The sequence below is a fragment of the Alosa sapidissima genome, chromosome 14, assembly GCF_018492685.1.
Source record: "Alosa sapidissima isolate fAloSap1 chromosome 14, fAloSap1.pri, whole genome shotgun sequence".
In the NCBI taxonomy this organism is placed as follows: Eukaryota; Metazoa; Chordata; class Actinopteri; order Clupeiformes; family Clupeidae; genus Alosa; species Alosa sapidissima.
The window spans coordinates 35,748,985-35,769,879 of NC_055970.1; the positions used below are offsets into that span (position 1 = coordinate 35,748,985).

Consider the following 20,895-nt stretch of genomic DNA (forward strand, 5'->3'; position numbering starts at 1 on the left):
AACTGCAGTAGCCTATGTACGGTGTGTATGTGTATGCATACGCTGTTTAGATTTTTTCTGTCATATCTCCTTGATCATGAATCAATGTTTGCTTGTAAGCTGGTATGCTATGTATAGTTTAGCCAAGGCAATAACACTTATAGTGAGCTCTGAGACTAATGTTACCTCTCCAAGCAATATTGGAGTCCTTTAGTGACAAAAATACTTTTAGTGAAAAGAGTCATGGTTGGTGGTGATTAAGATTATGTGGAAGTAATGTAAAATAAAACTAAACAACCTATTCACTATCAGACCTGTGATTTTTTGTTATTTTAGATGGAGGGAGAGAAGTACGTGCAACTGAGGTGAAAGTAGCCGACTGCTGATGGCAAACATGACCCCAAGGACCACGATGGCACGATAGCATGGACGGGTAGTTTCTGGATGAAGAGGAAGACAATGATGTGCTAGAGGAGGAGAGTAATCTCCCATCATCCTCAGATGGGTAAGCATGTTTGTGTGTGTGTGTGTGTGTGTGTTCGCCCAACTGGGCGTATGCACATTTCTGGTTGTGATAAGAGTGTTGCTTATAACAATAATGACAGGGATTATAGTGATAATAGTTTGCTTAGATTTGTAATTCAATTTCTAATTTTCTTATCTGACAATTTCTTTATTTTGAGCTTGGTCAAGTCCCATGTCAGGTAGAAAGCATACACTTTGCCTATCCTTCTAACACAGACAGGGACACCAACTCCAGTAGCATTTACACCTCATCGTCTGCTAGGCTTAGATGGACACACACACACACACACACACACACACACACACACACACACACACACACACACACACACGCCACAGCTGTGACAACACACACACCACAGATCTGGTGTGAATGTGGCGTTAGTGTATCACCTTATGTGTAGGGCAAATGATATCGATAATTATATATTGTATCGAAATATATGCTGTATGGTTGTTAAATGTATTGAATTTCTTCTAATGTTTTAATTGTTTATATGTGTGAATGTGAATTGATGCTTTGTTATGCTATAATATGAATTGATGCTTTGTTCATCATGTTAAAGTATTTTGTTGATCTTTGTTATACTGTTGTCTTGTCATTCTTGTAGTTCTAATAGTTACTGCTTGTTTGTAAACATATGTTTATGTTATTTACCTGAAGTTGTTGTTCCTGATTATTTAATGAAATTGTTAAAGACTTATCTAAATAAAATGATTTATTTCCTCTTTCGTAAACCTAACACATGTGCCAGTGTCTCTTATTGTTGTTTTCATAGTAGAATGAAGCACACGGAGAAGCAGTTACCACCTGCCTAGTCTTTATTTCAGCCTTTATCTTTCCTCCCCACAATTGATTTTGCCTCCTCAGAGTACAGTAAGACATCCTATATTTAGCTATCCATCTTGTTTTTATGGTAAAACATCTTATATTTGTTACATGACCATTATATCTGTGTATTTTTGGTCAGATGTCAAACCAGGAAAGGAAAACATCCTACTCTTTAAAAATTCTACTTGTTACTGCGACTTGCAGTTATGAGTAAATTAATCATAACTTCTGAACCAAAGGTGATAAATTGATTCTGTTTTTTTTCACTGAGGAGAACACAACACTGTCTATCTTTCACACACTATATCTACAATAGACATTAGGTGAAAAGTAAGATTCATCTTGACAAATTGATATTTTCGTGTTTTTTGATGTTGAATTTTGAAGGTATTGTTTAAAAACAATGTGTGTTACCCTCAAACTTATTAACTATGATATGTACCATTTTAAAGGGCTAGTTCTCCTGATTACAATGGTGGGTATATCTTATCTCTGTCATGTAGCATGGCCACACAATAAGCCTTTTTGTCTCACAAGGGCATCAAGTATGAAAAAACGGAATGTTTCGTGCCGTCTGCAAAGGTCTAATAAATTTATCATAACTTTTGAACAAAAGGTGATACATTAATTCTGTTTTTATCACTGAGTAGAGGACAAAATTGTGAATCTCCCATACACTCTAAGTTTTTCTCTATCTACAACAGAAATTGGGGGGAAAATGAGATTAATCTTGACAAACTGATAGTTTTGTGTTTTTTGGGGTTGAATTTTAAAGATATTTTTTAAATAATATGTGTGTTCTCCTCAAAATTATTAATTATATTTTATACCATTTGAAAGTGCTATTTCCCCTGATTATAATGGTGGGTAAATTATATCTCTGTCATGTACCATAACCACACAATAAGCCTTTTTGTGCCATAAGGCCATCAAGTATGAAAAAATTGAATGTTCGGCGCGGTCTGCAAAGGGTTAATAGATAGATAGTTTAATGATAGTTTAAAAGTAGACCGTTTAAAAGTTGAATGTAAAAAGTTTAGTAGTTTAATGGGTTACATTGTTTAACAGTGGATTATTGTAGTGAGGACTTTTATTTTGAAACAGTTTGGGATGTTGAATAGGATGTGTAGTCTTAATTGACCCAGATTGTATGCTTAAAGCCTGAGGCTGCAGAGGTGGCCTGAACACCTGCCATAGGATTCTAATTGCTTAACGGCCGTATTATGATGTCACAATCGGCAATGTTAAGTCTATGAGGATTTTTAATAAGTTTTTCTTTAATAGTTTAAAAAGTATAAAAGTTTCAACGTTGAAAAGACATAGCAGCTTGGTCTGTTTGAATACCTACGTTACAAAGTTTGAATGAAGTTTCTAAGTTAAACTGTTCAAGAGAAATAGCGTACGGAAAAAGTGGTAAGCGGAATAATAATAATAAGAAGTTGTTGAAGTTGCCTAGTAAGAACAGTACAGTGCATTTTCATGCACTGTAATTACTCAAAATGTCCCCATTGACTTTTAACATTGGGCCTTTATGACATCACAGCAATTAGAATCCTATGGCAGGTGTTCAGGCCACCTGGATCAACTGCCAGTCTCAGGCTTTAAGCATACAAACTGGCCCTATTAAGACTACACATCCTGTTCAACTGCTTCCTCTGCCAAAAACTGTTTCAAAATAAAAGTCCTCACTACAATATTTCACTGTTAAACAATTTAACCCTTTAAACTACTGAACTTTTTAACTGTTCAGCCATTGTAACTGTTACTTGTCATCAACTATGAGTCCTACCCACTGTAGCTAGTTAGCATAGTTAGCATTGCTAACATTGTTAGCATTTTTAACAAAACGGCTAAAAATGATTAGCTAAGTAACATGGTTAACATAGTTAGCATGCTAGCATGCTAGTTAGCATTTTTAACAAAACTGCTAAAAATGATTAGCTAAGTTAGCTAAGGTCACATGGTTAGCATAGTTAGCATGCTAGCATGTTAGCTAATCATTTTTAGCAGTTTTGCTAAAAATGCTAACTAGCATGCTAAGTTAGCTAAGTAACATGGTTAGCATAGTTAGCATGTTAGTTAGCATAGTTAGCATAACTGCTAAAATGATTAGCTAGGTTAGCTAACATAGTTAACATGCCTACTAAAAATGTTTAGCTAAGTTAGCTAAGTCACATAGTAAGCATACTTAATATGTTAGCATGCTAGTTAACATAGTTAGCATACCTACTAAAATGATTAGGTAGGTTAGCTAAGTCACATGGTTAACATAGTTAACATGTTAGCATTGCTAACATGCTAGTTAGCATAACTACTAAAAATGAAAACATTAGCTAAGTTAACTAAGTTAAGTAACATAGTTAGCATAACTGCTAGCAAACATTAGAGCCATTCCAACTGTCAGTTATCATCAATTATCTACCTAAATAATTTAACCATTTAAATTATCCACCTATTTAACCCTCTAGGCGCCACTGTCGAGTTTACTCGACAAGATGCGGTACTGAATAAAACGGCCGATTTAGTCAAATAGGGTGTCATATTTCGTTCGACATCCACTCCACTAGGTGGCAGACATGTCATACGTCATCCCCGAGTCCGAAAAAGGTCATGGTTTAAACAAAAGTTTTGAGCTACAGCGCATTGAATCAGTGCGTGCAATACCGGAGCTAGTGTGCGTGTGAGCAGCTTAGTCAGAGCGATATTGTCAACGTTAGCGAGTATTTGCATTAGATTATCGTCTAATGGCATCAAAAAAGTTTACCTGAAATGAAGTGTTGGGTCTTCTATTCGCGGACCCTGATTCTGAAGGGGAATATCTGCCTTCAGGAAATGACGGTGATTCGTTTTGTGAGGCTTCAGATGCGTCCCTGCCTTCAATGATGCAGCTGGACAAAGTGAGAGTTTACTCCATAGTTTAGCTTACACCAAGCACAAACGTTGAATCGTTTGCCCAATGTCACTGGTGGGAATAATGTTTCACGGGTTCGGAGTGTTCATCGGGAAGTTAGCAGGGTGTTAGTGGTGTGGCGAACAAGGCTGGAGGTAGCCTAATAGCGCTAGCTTCTGTCTTTTGCCTCTCCACAATCGCGGCGACAGTAACGTGGTGGAGCCTTTGTCTAATGCGACTGGGTATGTTAGACGAGGTCGAAGTGCTCATAGGAGAGTTAGGGGGAAACGTAGTGGTAGTGTGGGTAGTCGCAATGAGAATGACAGTAGGCCTAGTCCGAGCTGCGCAAATTCTCTCCACTCGGCGCGCGCGAGGCAGATCTGGCCATGCTGCTCGCATGGTGGAGGTGGTGACACGCTCTCTCCCTCCCTCTCTCTCTCCCTCTCCCTCTCCCACACACACACACACACATTAGGTCATGCATAGTCTATCACAAGATGATGGGAATGCCGGCCCTGTATGGATAGGGATAGGGAGTCATTATCTCTACAGCAAAAGGCCTGCTACATAAAAAAAAAAATGTCAGCCATTTATTAGTAATGATTTACACTGTTGATTTGCTATCTATTTCCCTGATCATTTAGGACATACACTATGTGTTCCTTTTTGTGTGTTCATGTCCTTGTGATGTGTGTGTCTTTGTCAGCTAAGAAAAAAATCATAAACAAAAACAACAAAAAGAAAAAAAATACTAACATTGTCTCTTGTCTTGTCTCGTCATCTCACTCCTGATCTGTGCCTTGCCGTGGCAAATGAGCTTTTGAACTAAACAGGTCTTGTCTACTTGTGTTTGTGTGTCATCTGAATAATCTATATGTGCCCCATACATGGAATCAGAGTGCCTACTGTATGTAGTAAATGGAAAATCTCTACAGCAAAAGGCCAGTCTACCGCTACATGCATTTGGTTTGTTTCGGCCATTTATTAGTAATGATTTACACAGTTTGTTCACTACTTACTGTTTACCTGAGCATTCAGTATTGTGCAATATAGCATACAGAAGGTGAGGGACATTTTGGGGGGAAAGAAGTGGTGCATTTTATCATTCAAACATGCAACTTTTCATGAAAATTCTATAATCCAAGATGGCCGCCACCATATGACGTCATAATATGCAAATTAGATATAAACATTTAATCTCTACATAAACTTTGGGTCATCCTTAATATTTCTCTAATTTACAGAAAGTCTCTATCTCTTATCACTTTTAAGATAAAGCCTTTTGAAATGAAGATGTCAAAATTGATCGTTTCGGAAAAAAACCTCTGGCGCCTAAAGGGTTAACCGTTCAATCATTCCAACTATATTAAACCTTATCTACCAAGCAAATCATTTAACTATATAAACTATCCACCTATTTAACTGTTCAGTCATTCCAACTATATTAAACCTCATCTACCTAGCAACCAATATAGTTTGTTTTTACTCTGTATGATATTTTACATCATATTTTTTGCATTTTCATGCACTGTATTTCCTTCAGGAAATGCTTTTCTAGTTATTATTATTATTATTATTATATATTTCCAAATACACATACAGTATATTTGCATTATATTATACATATATTAGCATTTTGTCCCTCATCCACCTTATCTTTCAAAACTACACTGCAAAAACTGCTTATCTAACAAAATCTAACCAAGTGTTATTAATCTTATATCAAGATAAAAAAAAATAGTTGATATTGTTTTCAGTATAAAGAGACTTACCTAGAGCTTTTTTGTGAAATCATTTGACTTAATTTAAAAGAAATTTGACTTATTTTAAGACATCTCATCTTGAAAACAAGCAAATTTGTCTGCCAGTGCGTTAAGCAAATTTGTCCTAAAAAACAAGCAAATTTGTCTGCCAGTGCGTTGAGCAAATTTGTCTTGATAAGACTCCTTAAAATAAGTTAAAGTCTTCTTAAATTAAGTCAAAATGATCTTTTGAGAGGGCGCTAGGTAAGTCTTTTCATACTAAAAACAATACCAAATAGATTTTTTAATCTTAATATAAGATCAATAACACTTGGTTAGAATTCATTTTTTGCAGTGTAGAGTTACAGCATGAACCACATTTAACTAAAAAGAGACACAGTTAGAATCATAGTAATGATAAAATGCACAACCTTGGCATCCTGGTATCTTGGTCCACCATGCACTTGCTGAGCTGGAGGGTGAAATCCATGGGCTGCAATATGTGCTGGGGGGAGGAACCTGTCTGATGGGAAGCCTTCCAGTTTTTGCCTGTGTAGTGAAATTCAATACCTTTTAATACCTTTTTTAATACCTTCTTAAAAAATTAAAACCTTAACACCACAGTGATTTTCATCGGCTAAACCTTTCTTAGCCAAATTTGAAGGAGTTATTTTAATATATTGCTCGGGGGTATGAAATTAATTGATTTTGAATTTCAGTTCACACCCATCTGACCCTATTCGTATAGACCTCTGAAGTTCACCTACAAAAAAAGCTGTCATCTTTGCCCATATAAGGAGTTCCGGGTACTTGTGTTTTTTTCATATGGGAAGATAGCATGGAGATTTTGAATAATCACACCTGTTAAACTCTCCCGGTGAAGGAGCCTGAAAGGCAGACATTTTGCCCTATACACTTTTGTCATCTAACTTTTAGTGGGTTTTGTGATCTTTGGTACGTTAAGATGGGGAACTTTGATATTTTCTACATGGGAGCTAACTTGCAGTGCAACTTCCAATAAGTAGTTAGCTTCGGTCATCTCCAGGATCTCCTTATATGGACAAAGATGACAGCTTTGGGTCCTTTTTGGAGATTTGACTGAAAGAGAAACAAAAATCAACTTGTACACTGCAAAAACTGCTTATCTAACAAAATCTAACCAAGTGTTATTAATCTTATATCAAGATAAAAAAAAAACTAGTTGGTATTGTTTTTAGTATAAAGAGACTTACTTAGCGCTTTTTTGTGAAATCATTTGACTTAATTTAAAAAAAATTGACTTATTTTAAGACATCTCATCTTGAAAACAAGCAAATTTGTCTGCCAGTGCGTTAAGCAAATTTGTCCTAAAAACAAGCAAATTTGTCTGCCAGTGCGTTGAGCAAATTTGTCTTGATAAGAAAATAAGTTAAAGTCTTCTTAAATTAAGTCAAAATTATCTTTTGAGAGGGCGCTAGGTAAGTCTTTTCATTCTAAAAACAATACCAAATAGATTTTTTAATCTTAATATAAGATCAATAACACTTGGTTAGAATTCATTATTTGCAGTGTAGAGAGCTGTGAGTGTTACATACCTCCAGTGCAAAACAATAACTGAACATTGCGCAGCTCTAGTGAATATTTTTCATAAGCCTGGTCCATAACTTCTTCCAGAGATGAGCAGGATAATAACTGCTGAGATTCCTGATCCACAGTTGTTAACTATAAATGCAAATACAAAAACAAATTGGTTATGTATAAATTCCATCAAATTGCACCCAAATATATTGCTTAATGCAAAAATGGAGAAATTACTTAATTAACTTGGATAACTTGGAAATCAATCAAATCACAATACACATTCACAGGGTTTTATCTCTTCAAACTCCTAAAATTAAATCTGAATTTGGTAAATTTGCTTTTACATTTTTTGCATCTAATAAATGTAACAAATTGCAAGAATTTCAAGGATATGATTGATGATATGGCTGTTGTACAATGTTCTTGCTTTGCTAATATTTAGACCTTTTATATTGTGATAGTTCTGTTATCCGAAGTCCTCTTCTACTTTATAGTGGATGGAATCCACTATCTTGAAATCTCCTGGCTTCTTCTTATTATTATAACCTTTTCTTTTTACCTTTTCAAGAATGAATGCGACTCTAACCGCTTAACATACAGACATATTGAAATAACCGTTGTGTAGGTCTGGAGTGGGGTAAGAGAGTTATTATTTCAGCCTTTTTTTTTTAAGTTTATACTTTTTAAAGAAATATGGGATTAAAAAAAGCTAATTTTTCCCCCATAGACTTGAATGACTTTGATGTCATAATGGCCTAAAGCCAGCTGTGCTCGTTAAGCTCCTAGAGTAGTTCCCGGGCTAATCAGAACACTGGCACAGGTGTCACCTGTCTCAACTTCTAATGCATACAATCTGGTGCTCCCTAAAACTACACATCCCGTAATTAACTTGTGCGCATGCACAGTAGCGTTCTCCTTGCGTCATTGATTCCTACAGGCACTGCTGTCATGCATCCTCTTGAAGAAAGTTTACGTTCTTGTTGTCTGGTTCGTCCAACAAACAACGACGAAATGGACGTTTTCCTACCACACCCAATGTAAGTTACAATTAATTTGTGTTTTTTATTCGAATGGAGTGTGTGAAGTCTGTTTAAAACGACTCGGCTAATCAAGTAAGCAAGCAAGTTGGCGTTAGCTTCAAACTTGTAGCTTAGCAACATACTTGTAGATGCTACGTCTAGAGAGGACGTTAAGTTTAACTCTAGCTAGTTTGATAATACTGGTATTACGCCGAGTAAGTTCATTACTTGATTAAGCGATAACCGAGGATTCAGTAGGTAAGTTATATTACGTTAGCTAGACCTCGGAAATGTTTCTAGGTTTGCGGTTGTGTGCAGTGGAGGTGGTAGCTAAGCACTTCACACTCAAATTGTCAGCCAGACTCCTTTCGTAGCGATAGCTGGCCTGACGAGAGAAATGGCAAACAATCAATGGCTGAAACTTAGCCTTCGTTTTGAACTACGTTTGTATGAGAGGTAGGTTGTGGCGTAAAATTACTTGATTGTAGGCTTAGCTGTTAGTTTGTTGTTCAGTTGAACATATTTATCTAACAACTGTCTTTCCCCCTCCTTCTATTTCTGTTAGGTGCCGCTTCACTCTGCTACTGGAGGATCAGGCTGACTGCAACTGCTATGGATGGCAGAAAAGCACAGCACACGTGAATTTCTAGATGAAGAGTGAATAAATGCACTTGCTTAACTGATAACAAGTTGTCAATGGTTATTAATGCAAGCTTGCTTGTGTAGCCTAAACCAGACATACCTAGGCCTAGCCAAATTTATCCTGGCTGTAGATTGGTTGTAATTTCAACATTGTTTCAATATATATTCATTTTAGTGGAAATTTTAACGTTGACAAAGTAATGTTGATTTTAACAGATTCAAGGACTAATTGATATCTGGGTGCAGAATGAGCAGTCATCAACACCAACTGAAAGCCCCGTTTTGCAGGTAGCCTTTTGCATTGCATACAATTAGGCTTTCTCTGAACTACATTTTCCAAAGGCCAGCTTTCGTGCTTGTGTCACAACTTCAGAACGTCTTGACGCACATGCTTCAAATTTGGTGTGAGCATTTGTATGGACTTAATGATGAAGTCAAATGTCAAGGTCAAACCCACCTTGAGTGTGAAATCTCAAGAATGCCTGACACACAAGATTTTTTGGTACAAGGGTTTGTATGAGCTCAAAGATTGAGTGATTCAATGCTTTTTTTTCTTCAGGAATCTCCCCACCAACATTAACCCAGCAGCTTTCCATCCACTATTGTAATTCCTCTGGCATTACATTTCTAGTTTTATTATTATTCTTCTAACCAAAATTTCTGTGTCCAATTCAGATTCAACCAGTTTAACATAGAAACTTCGTTCAAACTCTGTAATGTAGGTCTGAAAAGGACACTTGAGCAATGTATTTCACTTTTACTTTTTGAGATATTAACAAAAAACAAGCTTATTTTTCCCCATAGATTTGGGCTAATTAAATTGATTGCACCTGTATCAACTGCTTTCTGCTCAACTAAGCTACCTCTCTCTGTGTCTCTCCATTATATAAGGCACATTCCATCCAACTTTCTATCCATTCATCCTCTTCAAACCATTCACTCATCCACCCATTAAACTATCTATCAACATCCATTAAACAAGCTGCTATCAACATCCATTAAACTTTCTGTCTATCAATATCCATTACACTATCTACTTTCAACTTTTAAACTATATACTCTGTCTCAGGCTTTAAGCATACAATCTGGCTCTCTTAAGACTACAGATCCTGTTCAACTATTTCCTCTGCCCATAATTTAATCATATTAAATAATTTAACTATTTAAACTACTCAACTATTTAACTGTTCAGCCATTTCAACTGTCAGTTGGCATCTCACCAACTGTTTCCTCTGCCCACAACTGTTTCCAAATAAAAGTTTGTTTATTATTTGTTTTTTGTGAATTATTATTATTATTATTATTATTATTTGCCTTTTGTATCTTTTTATTGTTCTTGTTTTGTTATTTTGATTATTGTTGTTGTATGTTTTGTAACTCAGGGCATTGCTGTATAAGAGCTTGATGCTCAGTCAATTTCTCCCTGAATAAAAAATGGTTGATGATGATGATACAGTTGGATATACAGTTACAGAGGTCAACGAACCACACACAAATCATATTATACTTTTATGGGATCTTGCAACCAATTTAATGTACTCATTTTACAGGTGTTGATGAGACCATTATTACTGTATGTTCTCTTTCCTCACCTGCAAACTACCAAAGTCAAGTATCATCAAGTCAGATTCAGCATAATTGAAGCCAGAAAATGGCAACAGAAAATAAGAGGGCTTCAAGTTGATTCTCAGGTCTAGAACTTTCCGTGTCTGTATGATGTGAGACAGACCTGAATGGATCAAAAGACAACACTGAGACATACCATATAATAATATACTGCAATACATACGTACAGAATGAAACATTTAGAAATTCACCAATTTCACTCATTCTCTTCTCTTAGCAGAGAGTTAGCGATGGTTCTTTAATGCTTCAAGATACTTTAAACATCTGATACGAGGAATCATAGGCTTCTTAATTAATCATTAGATAAGCAGTTTTTGCAGTGTGGATAATTCTTGTTCATGTTCATCAAACATTCATGTTATGTGAATATGAATGACAATGTGTGTGTGTGTGTGTGTGTGTGTGTGTGAGTTGAAGTCACATTTACCAGTTGCAGTTTTCTCTTTTATCTCCTCCAGTTTCATGAGTGTTGCAGAGGTAATGACCTCCAAGTCAACTCCTTTTGTTGGCTTAAAAAACTCTACCAAGGTGTTGATTGTAACCTGGAATATCAGCAAAACAAGGAAAATCTTAGGCCTCTAAGGATTTTTAAAACAATAGTCAGTATAATTGTCATAATAATAAAAAAAAAAAATAATAATAATAATAATAATAATAATAATAAGCTTTATTTGAATTGCACCTTTCATACACGGAATGTTATTCAAAGTGCTTTACATTTGGAGCATTTAACGCAATAGTAGAGAAAGAATGATAATAATACAAACAAACAAACAAACAAAACAATAATAACAACACATACAATAAAACTAATGCAGTGAAAATGGGAAGAACCTGTAAATGGCAGCAGTAGAATGTAAAACAATGTGAAGAAATAGGCTACAAGATAAAAGTGAGTTAACTAAAAGCTCTCATATTCAGGTATGTTTTCAGGTCTTCTTTAAAGATGTTGACTGAATTTGACTGTTTGATGTACATAGGCTGGGTGTTCCATAGCTTTGGTGCATAATGAATAAAAACAGCTTCTCCGCTTTGCTTGTGGAGCACTTTGGTCACAATCAAAATATTAACATTGTGGTTAATACGATTATATATATCGAAAACTCATGAAAACGCACAATTTGGACATTTTATCATAACTCGGATGCCGCTTTGGGTCGAATCAGTGACGCATGCACGTCAGCTGAAAACCAGGCCATTTTCGTGGGTCTATCACTAGGTGGCAGTCTCGCCAGGTCTCGCTGATCACTTCCCGGAAAGTTTACAGGCAACACTTCATATTTCATGAAAGACGATATATCTCCATTTCTAGAAAAAAACAGCGATTTTGATGAAAACTAGCCACTGTTTAGCTTGGGATTTCTCAGGAACAGAGGCGTGTAGAAATACACGGTTTGCACCCACTGAGAGCTTAAAGTCTCACCTTTTAAACGAGCCATTGTATGTGTTCATAGCTATAACACAGAATATGCTGTGGCTGTACAAAAATCATCAACAATGGTCTAGATTGCTGGCACTCTAGGACAAAGCTTCCGAAAACAGCTTGGCATTCAATGAGTTAAAACACGCATATTGACCATTAATTAGCTGCTTACTAACATGTTTAGTAACATACTAGCCACTTGTTAGTCATTATAAGTCACTAATTACTTTATTCTGCAAGACCTTATTCTACCCTTACTAGACCCTTAATTAACAATTTCTCCTATGTAAGCTCCTAATTACCCCTTATTCATAGTTATTAAATACGTTGTTGCATATGAATTATGACCTAATTATAACACGGCTCTTCAGAGTGCTGCAGAATGCTCCATTCACTTGAATGGGCCTTCTTTCTCAAAATTCGCAATAACAGACCATTGCTAAGTATAACAGACCACTGTCAAGGAAAATGGGCTGTGTGCTTCTAATTTACGTCTTTCATATTATTGTGCAAGGACTGGAACTTCATTTAAAAGTGAAAGCAGACGGTTGATCAGCTGTGTTTTAAAGAATGTTTGATTCAAGTTCAGCGTGTGCTGTTGCGAACTATTTGTTTCTAACCAAAACGCAACGATGAAACGGTAACAAACAGACTATAGCCTAGGCTATGTAGGCTAAAGAGTCACATTGTGGGGAGTTTATTGTTTCGTTTTGGCAAGTAGCCGTGTAATAAGCGGGATAATGTATAGAACGCCGGTCATTATTGGGAAAAGAAGTCCCTTCAGGGCTTGTCGGGGTCCGGTTAGCCCTGTCGGGACTTATTTCCCCAATAATGGCCGACGTTCTATACTTGATATAAGATTAAATAAGACTTGGTTAGATTTTATTAGATAAATAGTTTTTGCAGTGTAGTAAAAATGATGTATTCTTGTAGAACTAGCCAGGCAGCCAAGTTAACACAAGACAAGATAGCACAAGTTTATCAAACAAGAACTTCAAAGATTTCCATACATATATTTATTATGTATTTCAAGTTGATACTGAAACAACTTTCGAAAAGGCCCATAAGGCTTAATGAAGGAGAATTTTGAACTTGTGTTAACTTGGCTATGTGCTAATTGCAGTAGTTGTATACAACATTTATAGTTCACACATATTAGTTTATACAGTTAAACACAAAATCATTCATACCCCTGGCAAATATCGATTTAATGTCGATTTTCTCTTGACCAATTTGTGTGTTCTGACTGAAAATTACATTGTCACATGCCAAAAGGTGTGGTAAGATAATGTGGTAAAAACATGTAATCAAAAAAGTTTTCCTTTTTAAATTTTTATGAAAAATGGAATGTCCACAATTATTAATACCCTTTTTAAGCTACCAAGCCTCTTCATGTCTCCACTATGATTCTGGACCTCAACTTTTTAGCAGCAATCCAGGTTTTGAGGCAGGAAAAGTTTTTTGCCATCACAGCCAAAATTGATTGATATTCTACTTTGTTAACCATTTCTTGTCTAGTTTGTATTTGTTTTTGCATATGTTTTGCTTTAAATGTAGTGCTGTAGAACAAACCATTATTGTTTATCTAAGCATGATTCTTACGGCATCATAGATTATCTCCACAGGCTGGGATTGGATGTAAAGAAGCTGATCAGCAGTTTGATCTTCAGGATTCACTTCGAATAGTATATTTAGCAATGAAGACGTGTTGCTTCCCATTGATGCAATAATAGAAGGCACCACTCCATTCTGTTGTAAGCCAGTCACATACCAGTGCTCTAGGCCAGCTTCCATCCTAGCATAAATAGAGATAACTTTAATATGACATAATTGTTTTAGAAGAAAAAGGCAAAATATATACATCTCCTTTAAGTGATGAAATCAGAGTGTTTTGGCTATATAAAGGGATGCAAACAAAATGAAAAAAAAAAAATTGTACCTGGCTTTATCATGTTCAGATCTATTTACCGAAAATATATGCAAAATCGAGCATATTTAATTGAGGTAATGCCTAATTTGCATAATTAAACATTAGAATTTCAAAAACTTGTAATACATTTTTTTAATACTTGTGTAAGTAATTAACTGAGGAAGTTTCATGGTGATGTATATTATTTTAAAATGTTACCCTATTTACCTGTAGTGTCTCGCCTTAGATGATCACCAATGAATATGGTTGTTATTTCATGCTTAGCTAGGAGATGTATAATTGCCACTGTACTATTTCTGACCAAAATTTACTTACTTGATGGCCTGACCTCCTGGTCTCTGTGAGATTTGAGTTGTGAGGTCAACCATCTGGACCTTCAGGATTTCTGGAACATTTTCTGCCTCTCTCAGAGTGATGGAAGTCCTCATCAGCTTAACACTCACAATCACAGCAACATACTGTAAAATACATTCATACAGTCATAACCCAGCCATCAGTTACCAATGCTATATCAGTTTGAAACACAACATCAAACACATTATTGTATGGAGGACTCCAGCAGGTGAAAGCAGACAAGCAAATTAAAATAGTCTTTTGCCTTCAATTTTAGGCAGATGTTTTACGCCATCAGGTAATCAGGTGTCACCAACTCTGATTCACAACAGGTAGTTGCTCAACTAGCTCTGATGTGCATAGCAGCCTGACAAAAGCATAACAAAAGAAAGATATCTTAATATATTTGCCTAAAATATATTACATATACTTTTGACGGAACTTCTGCTTGGCCTAATCACAATTTACGAGGAACATGCAGGTGTCATCATGTTTTGAAAATACATTAAAAACAGCAGTCAAGTCACCATATTATTTTATTTCTTCTCCCTTCTCCCACTGTCACAGCTCTGCTTTTCAGTCACAATGTTTCGCTCACATCATCACCCCTGGGGGGGCCAAACACATCGCAAGGGGGGCCCAACAGCTCACTCGTAAAATTGAATAATATTTCTGTAGGGCACGTGCCATTCCGTGGACCTCGCAGTAAAATGCAAGGGGTATGAATTATGTCTCGTACACACAAAGAAAAATGTTCTGTTTTTTGGTGTAACAGCTCAAAATAATATTCGGCAAAACCATAATTTACCAAAACAATTGGAGAAACAAAAGAAATAGTCCAATTTATTTGGAGGTACCTACATAGAGCAGATAACTGCTTTTCAAATTCGGCTAGAAACATGATACTACTAAACTGCTTTTGAAAGCTGATGCTATCCTGACAATTTAGGGGACAGGGCCAATTCAATTAAATATGTTGATCAACAGCTAAATTATTTTTTGTGTTTCTTGTACTTTACCTGATCTGCTGTATGCCAAATAGTTGCCATGATTAGTCAGCTATTTCACTTAGGTTACATGCAGACTATTATTTAGCTTAAATAATTTTCACACACAAATGTTCATGCATAGCAGCATGTCAACCATAAAGCAACAGTTTTGCCAAAATGCCAGAAATAAAGCATCCACCATGCTCTTTCAGCTTTCTTCATCATGATGAAGTGCCAGAAACCGTTGAGTTACATTTTAAGATTCAGTTTTTTGGAGTTATACTGCTCATATAGATGTTTGTATGCCCAATTCTTTCATTATTTGTGAGGGACTCTAGTAATAGTATTGACAGATGCGGTAGTAATTGCTAGCTAAGGTCTCCTCTGCACTGTAACTTAAATGTCAATGTTCGGGGTAACAAGTTGCAACATAACACATTACTGCAATTGAACTACTCTATTGTGTAACAAAGTAAGGTAACACATTACAGTTTAATTTTCAGTAACTACATCACAGTTACTGAATAACTGAAACGTCCGTTCCTGCGTAACTGATAAACTGAATTTTCTAATAAATTGACACTGCAGCATGCATTGATTGCCTATTTAAAATATAGACTAGCCTCGATAAAGTATTGTTTCATTGTAGAGATGTGCGCAGGGAAAGCATGCAAATCAAAACACATGTCGCTGATACAAGGACTGTTGTTAATGCACAGAAGACAGCTGAAACGGTGTACCCAAACTCTTCCATTATTTTTTTAGCAAGCATGTAAGGAGCCTGGATGTAGCTAGGCAAATGTAGGCTTAAGTAAATAGCCTAATACATCAGCTAGTACAATATTATGTTGCTGACTATAGTGGATAACTTACTGGCTACTATTTGGCTAATTCATTAACTCTGACACTGAATATTTGCTCCTTCAACCCAGCTGTTAAATTAAAAATTATTCCCAAGACTCACAAGCTTGTCACAGAAGGACAATATCTATAAACACATATGGGGAGACTGAACAGTCCAACCAGTTTTATTAGCTATCCATCACATCAACAGGACAGTCAGAAAGACATAACTTGGAGAAGAGGCACTTACTGCTATGGGAGAGTCAGTTAAAAGCAGCAGCTGAGATGCACAGCAAACATGAGTAATCTGTTTATTGTCTTTGTTTCCCTCTTATATTATTAGGTCAAATATGTTTCTTCTATTAAAACAGTTCTCATTCATATAACCGGATCTGTAGTTCGATGAAATGAGACATAAGAAACTACAAATTTGACTTGCTTCTGATGCAATACATCATACTTTCATTAAATTATACAACATACTCTACCGTGTCTGTGGACATCATTATTTGCAAAGCCGGTGCTAGATAAACAAATAGCATGCGTGCGACAGAGGAAAAGTGCTTTAGTGTTGCTTCAATGTTATTTCAATGTTATTTTGGCAGTCCTAAATGTAACTGAAACATTATACATGAAACACCCACTACAGTACAAACTGTCCTACTAACGAAAGAGATATTATGCTCTAATTTGATTGTTCATTACAGTTCTACAAGACATAAGAATTTTAGACAAAGATTTGTTTTCCTTGACATTAATTTAATACTTGGTATAGTTTATCTGAATAACAGTTTTCTCAGAGGGATTTGTTCTTTTTGACACTTATACAAACCTGCTTTGGCAGTGCTTGATTATGTGAACTGCCACTGTAACCAATGGCTGTGTAGAGTTTTTCTTTCTCCTCCGATGTTAAGATGGCTTCCAGACCTGTGGATGCACAACCCATACTATGTATTTATGCACACAGAATCTTGCCTTTTTTGAACATCATTTTGTACTTCATGATTTTCATTAACAAAATATATTTGGTGATCAAAAATAACGCTGGTTAGTATGACCAAAAAGGATTTTGACGGTTTCAAGGTATATCACAGTATTTGTTCATTTACTGTAGCCCTCTATAGCATGGGTTCCCAAACTCCATCAATGTGGGCCTCCCCTTTGAAAACAGTGACACATCCGCGCCCCTGCACCCCCCCCCCTCCCGTGCATTACGCAGCGTGAAACTTTAGTACCACTTTCAGCCACTGTGCGTCGCTCTGCCACTGTACATCAGAAAAAGCAGGAGGCTACCTTTAAACATAATTGTTACCGAGAGGAATCCCAGCCAACAAATTCAATAACAAAATAAATCATGCATAATTAAACATTACCTCGATTTAGGCTACTTGGGTATGGCTTAAGGCTTGGCTACACAGTGGTAACTAAATTCGAAATCTGCTTTTGATAGCCTACCGGTGCCGCTCCACAAAACGAAAAAATATATTAAATGGCTGTCTACGTTATTGTCTAACGCAACTACGCAAATCAAAATCAAAAGTGTCTTGTGCAAGAACTGTTCATGCGTTTTGGTTTCGTAAATTAATTTGCCCTACTTCTTGACTGCAATGTAGTCAATTGACTGCTTGACAGGTTATTTTTATTTTTCTGTACAATAAACAAATACATCCGCTTTATGCCGCAGAATTACGCACTTGGCCAGCCTATAAAACGGGCACATTTTAGAGAGAATAGAGATTTATGCGCGCAAGAATCTGTAGCGCAAGAATTTGTGGCGGGTTACCAGCAAACAATGTTTAATGCATTAACTCAAGACGTCAAACGTTTTCTAAACAATAAAAACAGAAAGGATGCAGCAGGCAGCAAATGTAGAAGAGTCATTTCCAGTGGAAGAACAAAATGCTGAATGAAGCCCAAAGATATGAAGGCATATCTGGCAAGTTGTTATTTTATGAAGACGTAAATGGTTGCGCTATAGGCCTAGTCAAGTTTGCAAGGAGGAGACATAACACGTGAGCATGCCACACTATCCACAGCTGTGATAGCGGGGGTAGGAGGATTACTGTAAGCGCAGGCTTTATTTAAAATTCTTCAACAGAAGGCCTGCCTCGAATGCAGGCTTGCCCAAAATAAAGGCCTGTGGTTTGCGCAGCCTACAGTAAGTAGGCTAAATAACAGACCCGCCACAATATGCGGTATGATGATTTTTTACGAGCAAGATGTTTTTGGTGCCCTACGCGCACTGCATGTTCTTAAATAACAATGATCATCAGTAATATTCGACCATTATTTTGTGTAAATGGGCTATGCATTGGGTTAGACACCAGGGGCCATATTCACAAAGCCTTTTATCTTACCACTATCTTACTCCTAAATAGCAATAAAAGATTTTAGCTAGGAGTTTCTCTTATTAAGTTATTCACAAAGCCTTTCAGACCTACTCTTAGTAAGGAAAAATGACAACTCCTGAACTAACAGTGAGTCTTCGTTGCTATGGATGACGTCATTACTCATGCACGAGCTTGACTGAAGTGACCACCTTGATTGGCTGATGATTGTAACACGGGAATGATTCCAAACACCTCCCTTCCGATGATGAGTGACAGGTGACAGGTCTGAGAATGCGTGTGCTACACAGGGACGGAAGATAATGAATAACTGAATAAAAAGGCCTAGCCTAAATGAATCAAGAGTAAGGCAAAACAAATAGCCTAGTAGCCTAATGAAACATACGGATTGATGCAGTATCTTTGTAACATTATTAAATTAATCTGTCACTATGCCTATGCCTACGTTTGCAAAGAGGAGAACATTTTAATTTGATTCATAATAACGTTACATTTAATGTTGACAATGAGTAGCCTAGTTTTAGTTGTTGTTGGTGGCGTTATTGCATGTTAGTTATGCCTACAATGCAAAATTGCTTCCTCGCGATTGGAAGCTCCTGTAGCTGCATAGGATTTCAAAACATCGCGACGTGAAATGCCACAAAAAACGGTCTATATCGTGAAGATTTTTCATGCCATCTCACCAAGTAGCCCGTTTGTTTACATTACATGTAATGTTACATTACTAACATTACATTTAATTAAACTGCTTATAGGCAAATGCCGAATAGTTTTCAACATTTTCAATATCAGTGTCGGGTGAATTAGGAAATGTTCTCAAAGTAGCCTTATGGCTGAAAGTTGCTTGGGATGCCCCCTGTCAAGCAATATAACCATACAAACGCGCGGCCTGCTCACTCATTGTTTCAAAAGGAGTAATTTCGGCTTTGTCGGAACTGGCCATAGTAGGCTAGGTAACAATAAACTTCCAAAACTAACGAAAAATATTTATCTTCTTTCAGTTAATTCAAAAGTTTCCAAAAAGTTAAAAAAAGATGACATGATGGGTGTCACTGACATAATGCGCAAATAATATAGCCTAGATTTTCCAATATATTCGAATACATGTGTTTATTTTAGAGGGAACATTTTAACGTCATTTTTGAGAAATTTTGACAGGCCTAGTCCACTGTACAGTGGGCAGTGCTTCGACTTGGCCAGCTTCACTCGCGGTCCGCGCGCGGTATCACGCAACTTTAATCTGTATTTTTCCAGTGACGCTGCAACGACGCTGCAACAACCCAACCAACCGGTAGATGTCTCAAGTGAGCAGGGTGTCTCGTAAAAAGAAATGGAGCCTGGAAAACCCTACACAGACTTCAGTACAGACTTTAGCAGACTGGTTTAGAAATAATTTAATAGCCAGAAATATGCCTGCCCTGCCCTAATAAATATTTGGTTAACTGCGAGTGAATCCCGTTTGCAGCCGTAGAAGAAACGCAGGACAAATTAAACATTCTGGTTTTCTCCGAGTGCAACGATGATAGACAGACATCATTTGGACAAAATATAGAGCATATTAACCTCCGTTGCTAAGCCAAATGCCTTCCTGTTACGTCCTGTTATCACAGGTGCTCTCCCAAATCCCAGATGTTCACATTGCATGTTTTTTGTAATGAATGCAACCGCGAGAAAGGCTACGCGTTTGACGGCAATGAGTTGTTAACAGACATGAACCAAGACATATAGCCCAGCAGCAATCTATGGACTGTTTATTATTTATTGAAGGGGCCACCGGAGGAATTTTGAGTGCTTCAGTCAAAAGTTGCATGACCCTCCCTTGCCTGCTAGAAATTGTTCAATGACCCTCCGACAGAATTGTTAAAAAAGACATGGCCCTCCCCTGCCAATTGTCGCTGTCTTCCGCCCGCGCTGCTTTGCACCACAGCCACACACTGTGATAACGTTCTTAAATCAATCTTTCCCGTGAGCTTGCATGCTACCAGTACTTCCTTTTCAAATGTGTTGCACCTGTATTAACTGACCACCCGATTCACGTTGGCTTGGGGGAAGGGGGGCCATCAGACATTTGTGCCGTTAATCCGGCCCTGCCCCCAACAAATCACACCTTCCCACCTCTGTGACAGCTTAAAAGAAGTCGAGGGGACTCCTAACTCACAGACCTATTCACAAACCTGCGACATTTTGCCGTGTTTTGAAATGCTATGCAGCTAC

At 36.9% G+C, this 20,895-nt stretch overlaps 1 protein-coding gene across 4 annotated transcripts in view; it reads right to left on the bottom strand.

Moving 5' to 3' along the window:
* The window catches only part of vps13c (vacuolar protein sorting 13 homolog C), a 392,379-nt gene that overhangs the window by 276,062 nt on the left and 95,422 nt on the right, over positions 1-20,895 (bottom strand). For all 4 annotated transcript variants that reach the window (XM_042061414.1, XM_042061415.1, XM_042061412.1 and 1 more), the window contains 7 exons: positions 17,166-17,260; positions 14,484-14,626; positions 13,841-14,033; positions 11,243-11,357; positions 10,782-10,918; positions 7,543-7,669; positions 6,400-6,517 (listed from right to left, as the gene is read on the bottom strand). In XM_042061414.1, coding sequence (XP_041917348.1) covers positions 6,400-6,517; positions 7,543-7,669; positions 10,782-10,918; positions 11,243-11,357; positions 13,841-14,033; positions 14,484-14,626; positions 17,166-17,260 — 928 coding nt within the window. The remainder of the gene's footprint in view (positions 1-6,399; positions 6,518-7,542; positions 7,670-10,781; positions 10,919-11,242; positions 11,358-13,840; positions 14,034-14,483; positions 14,627-17,165; positions 17,261-20,895) is intronic.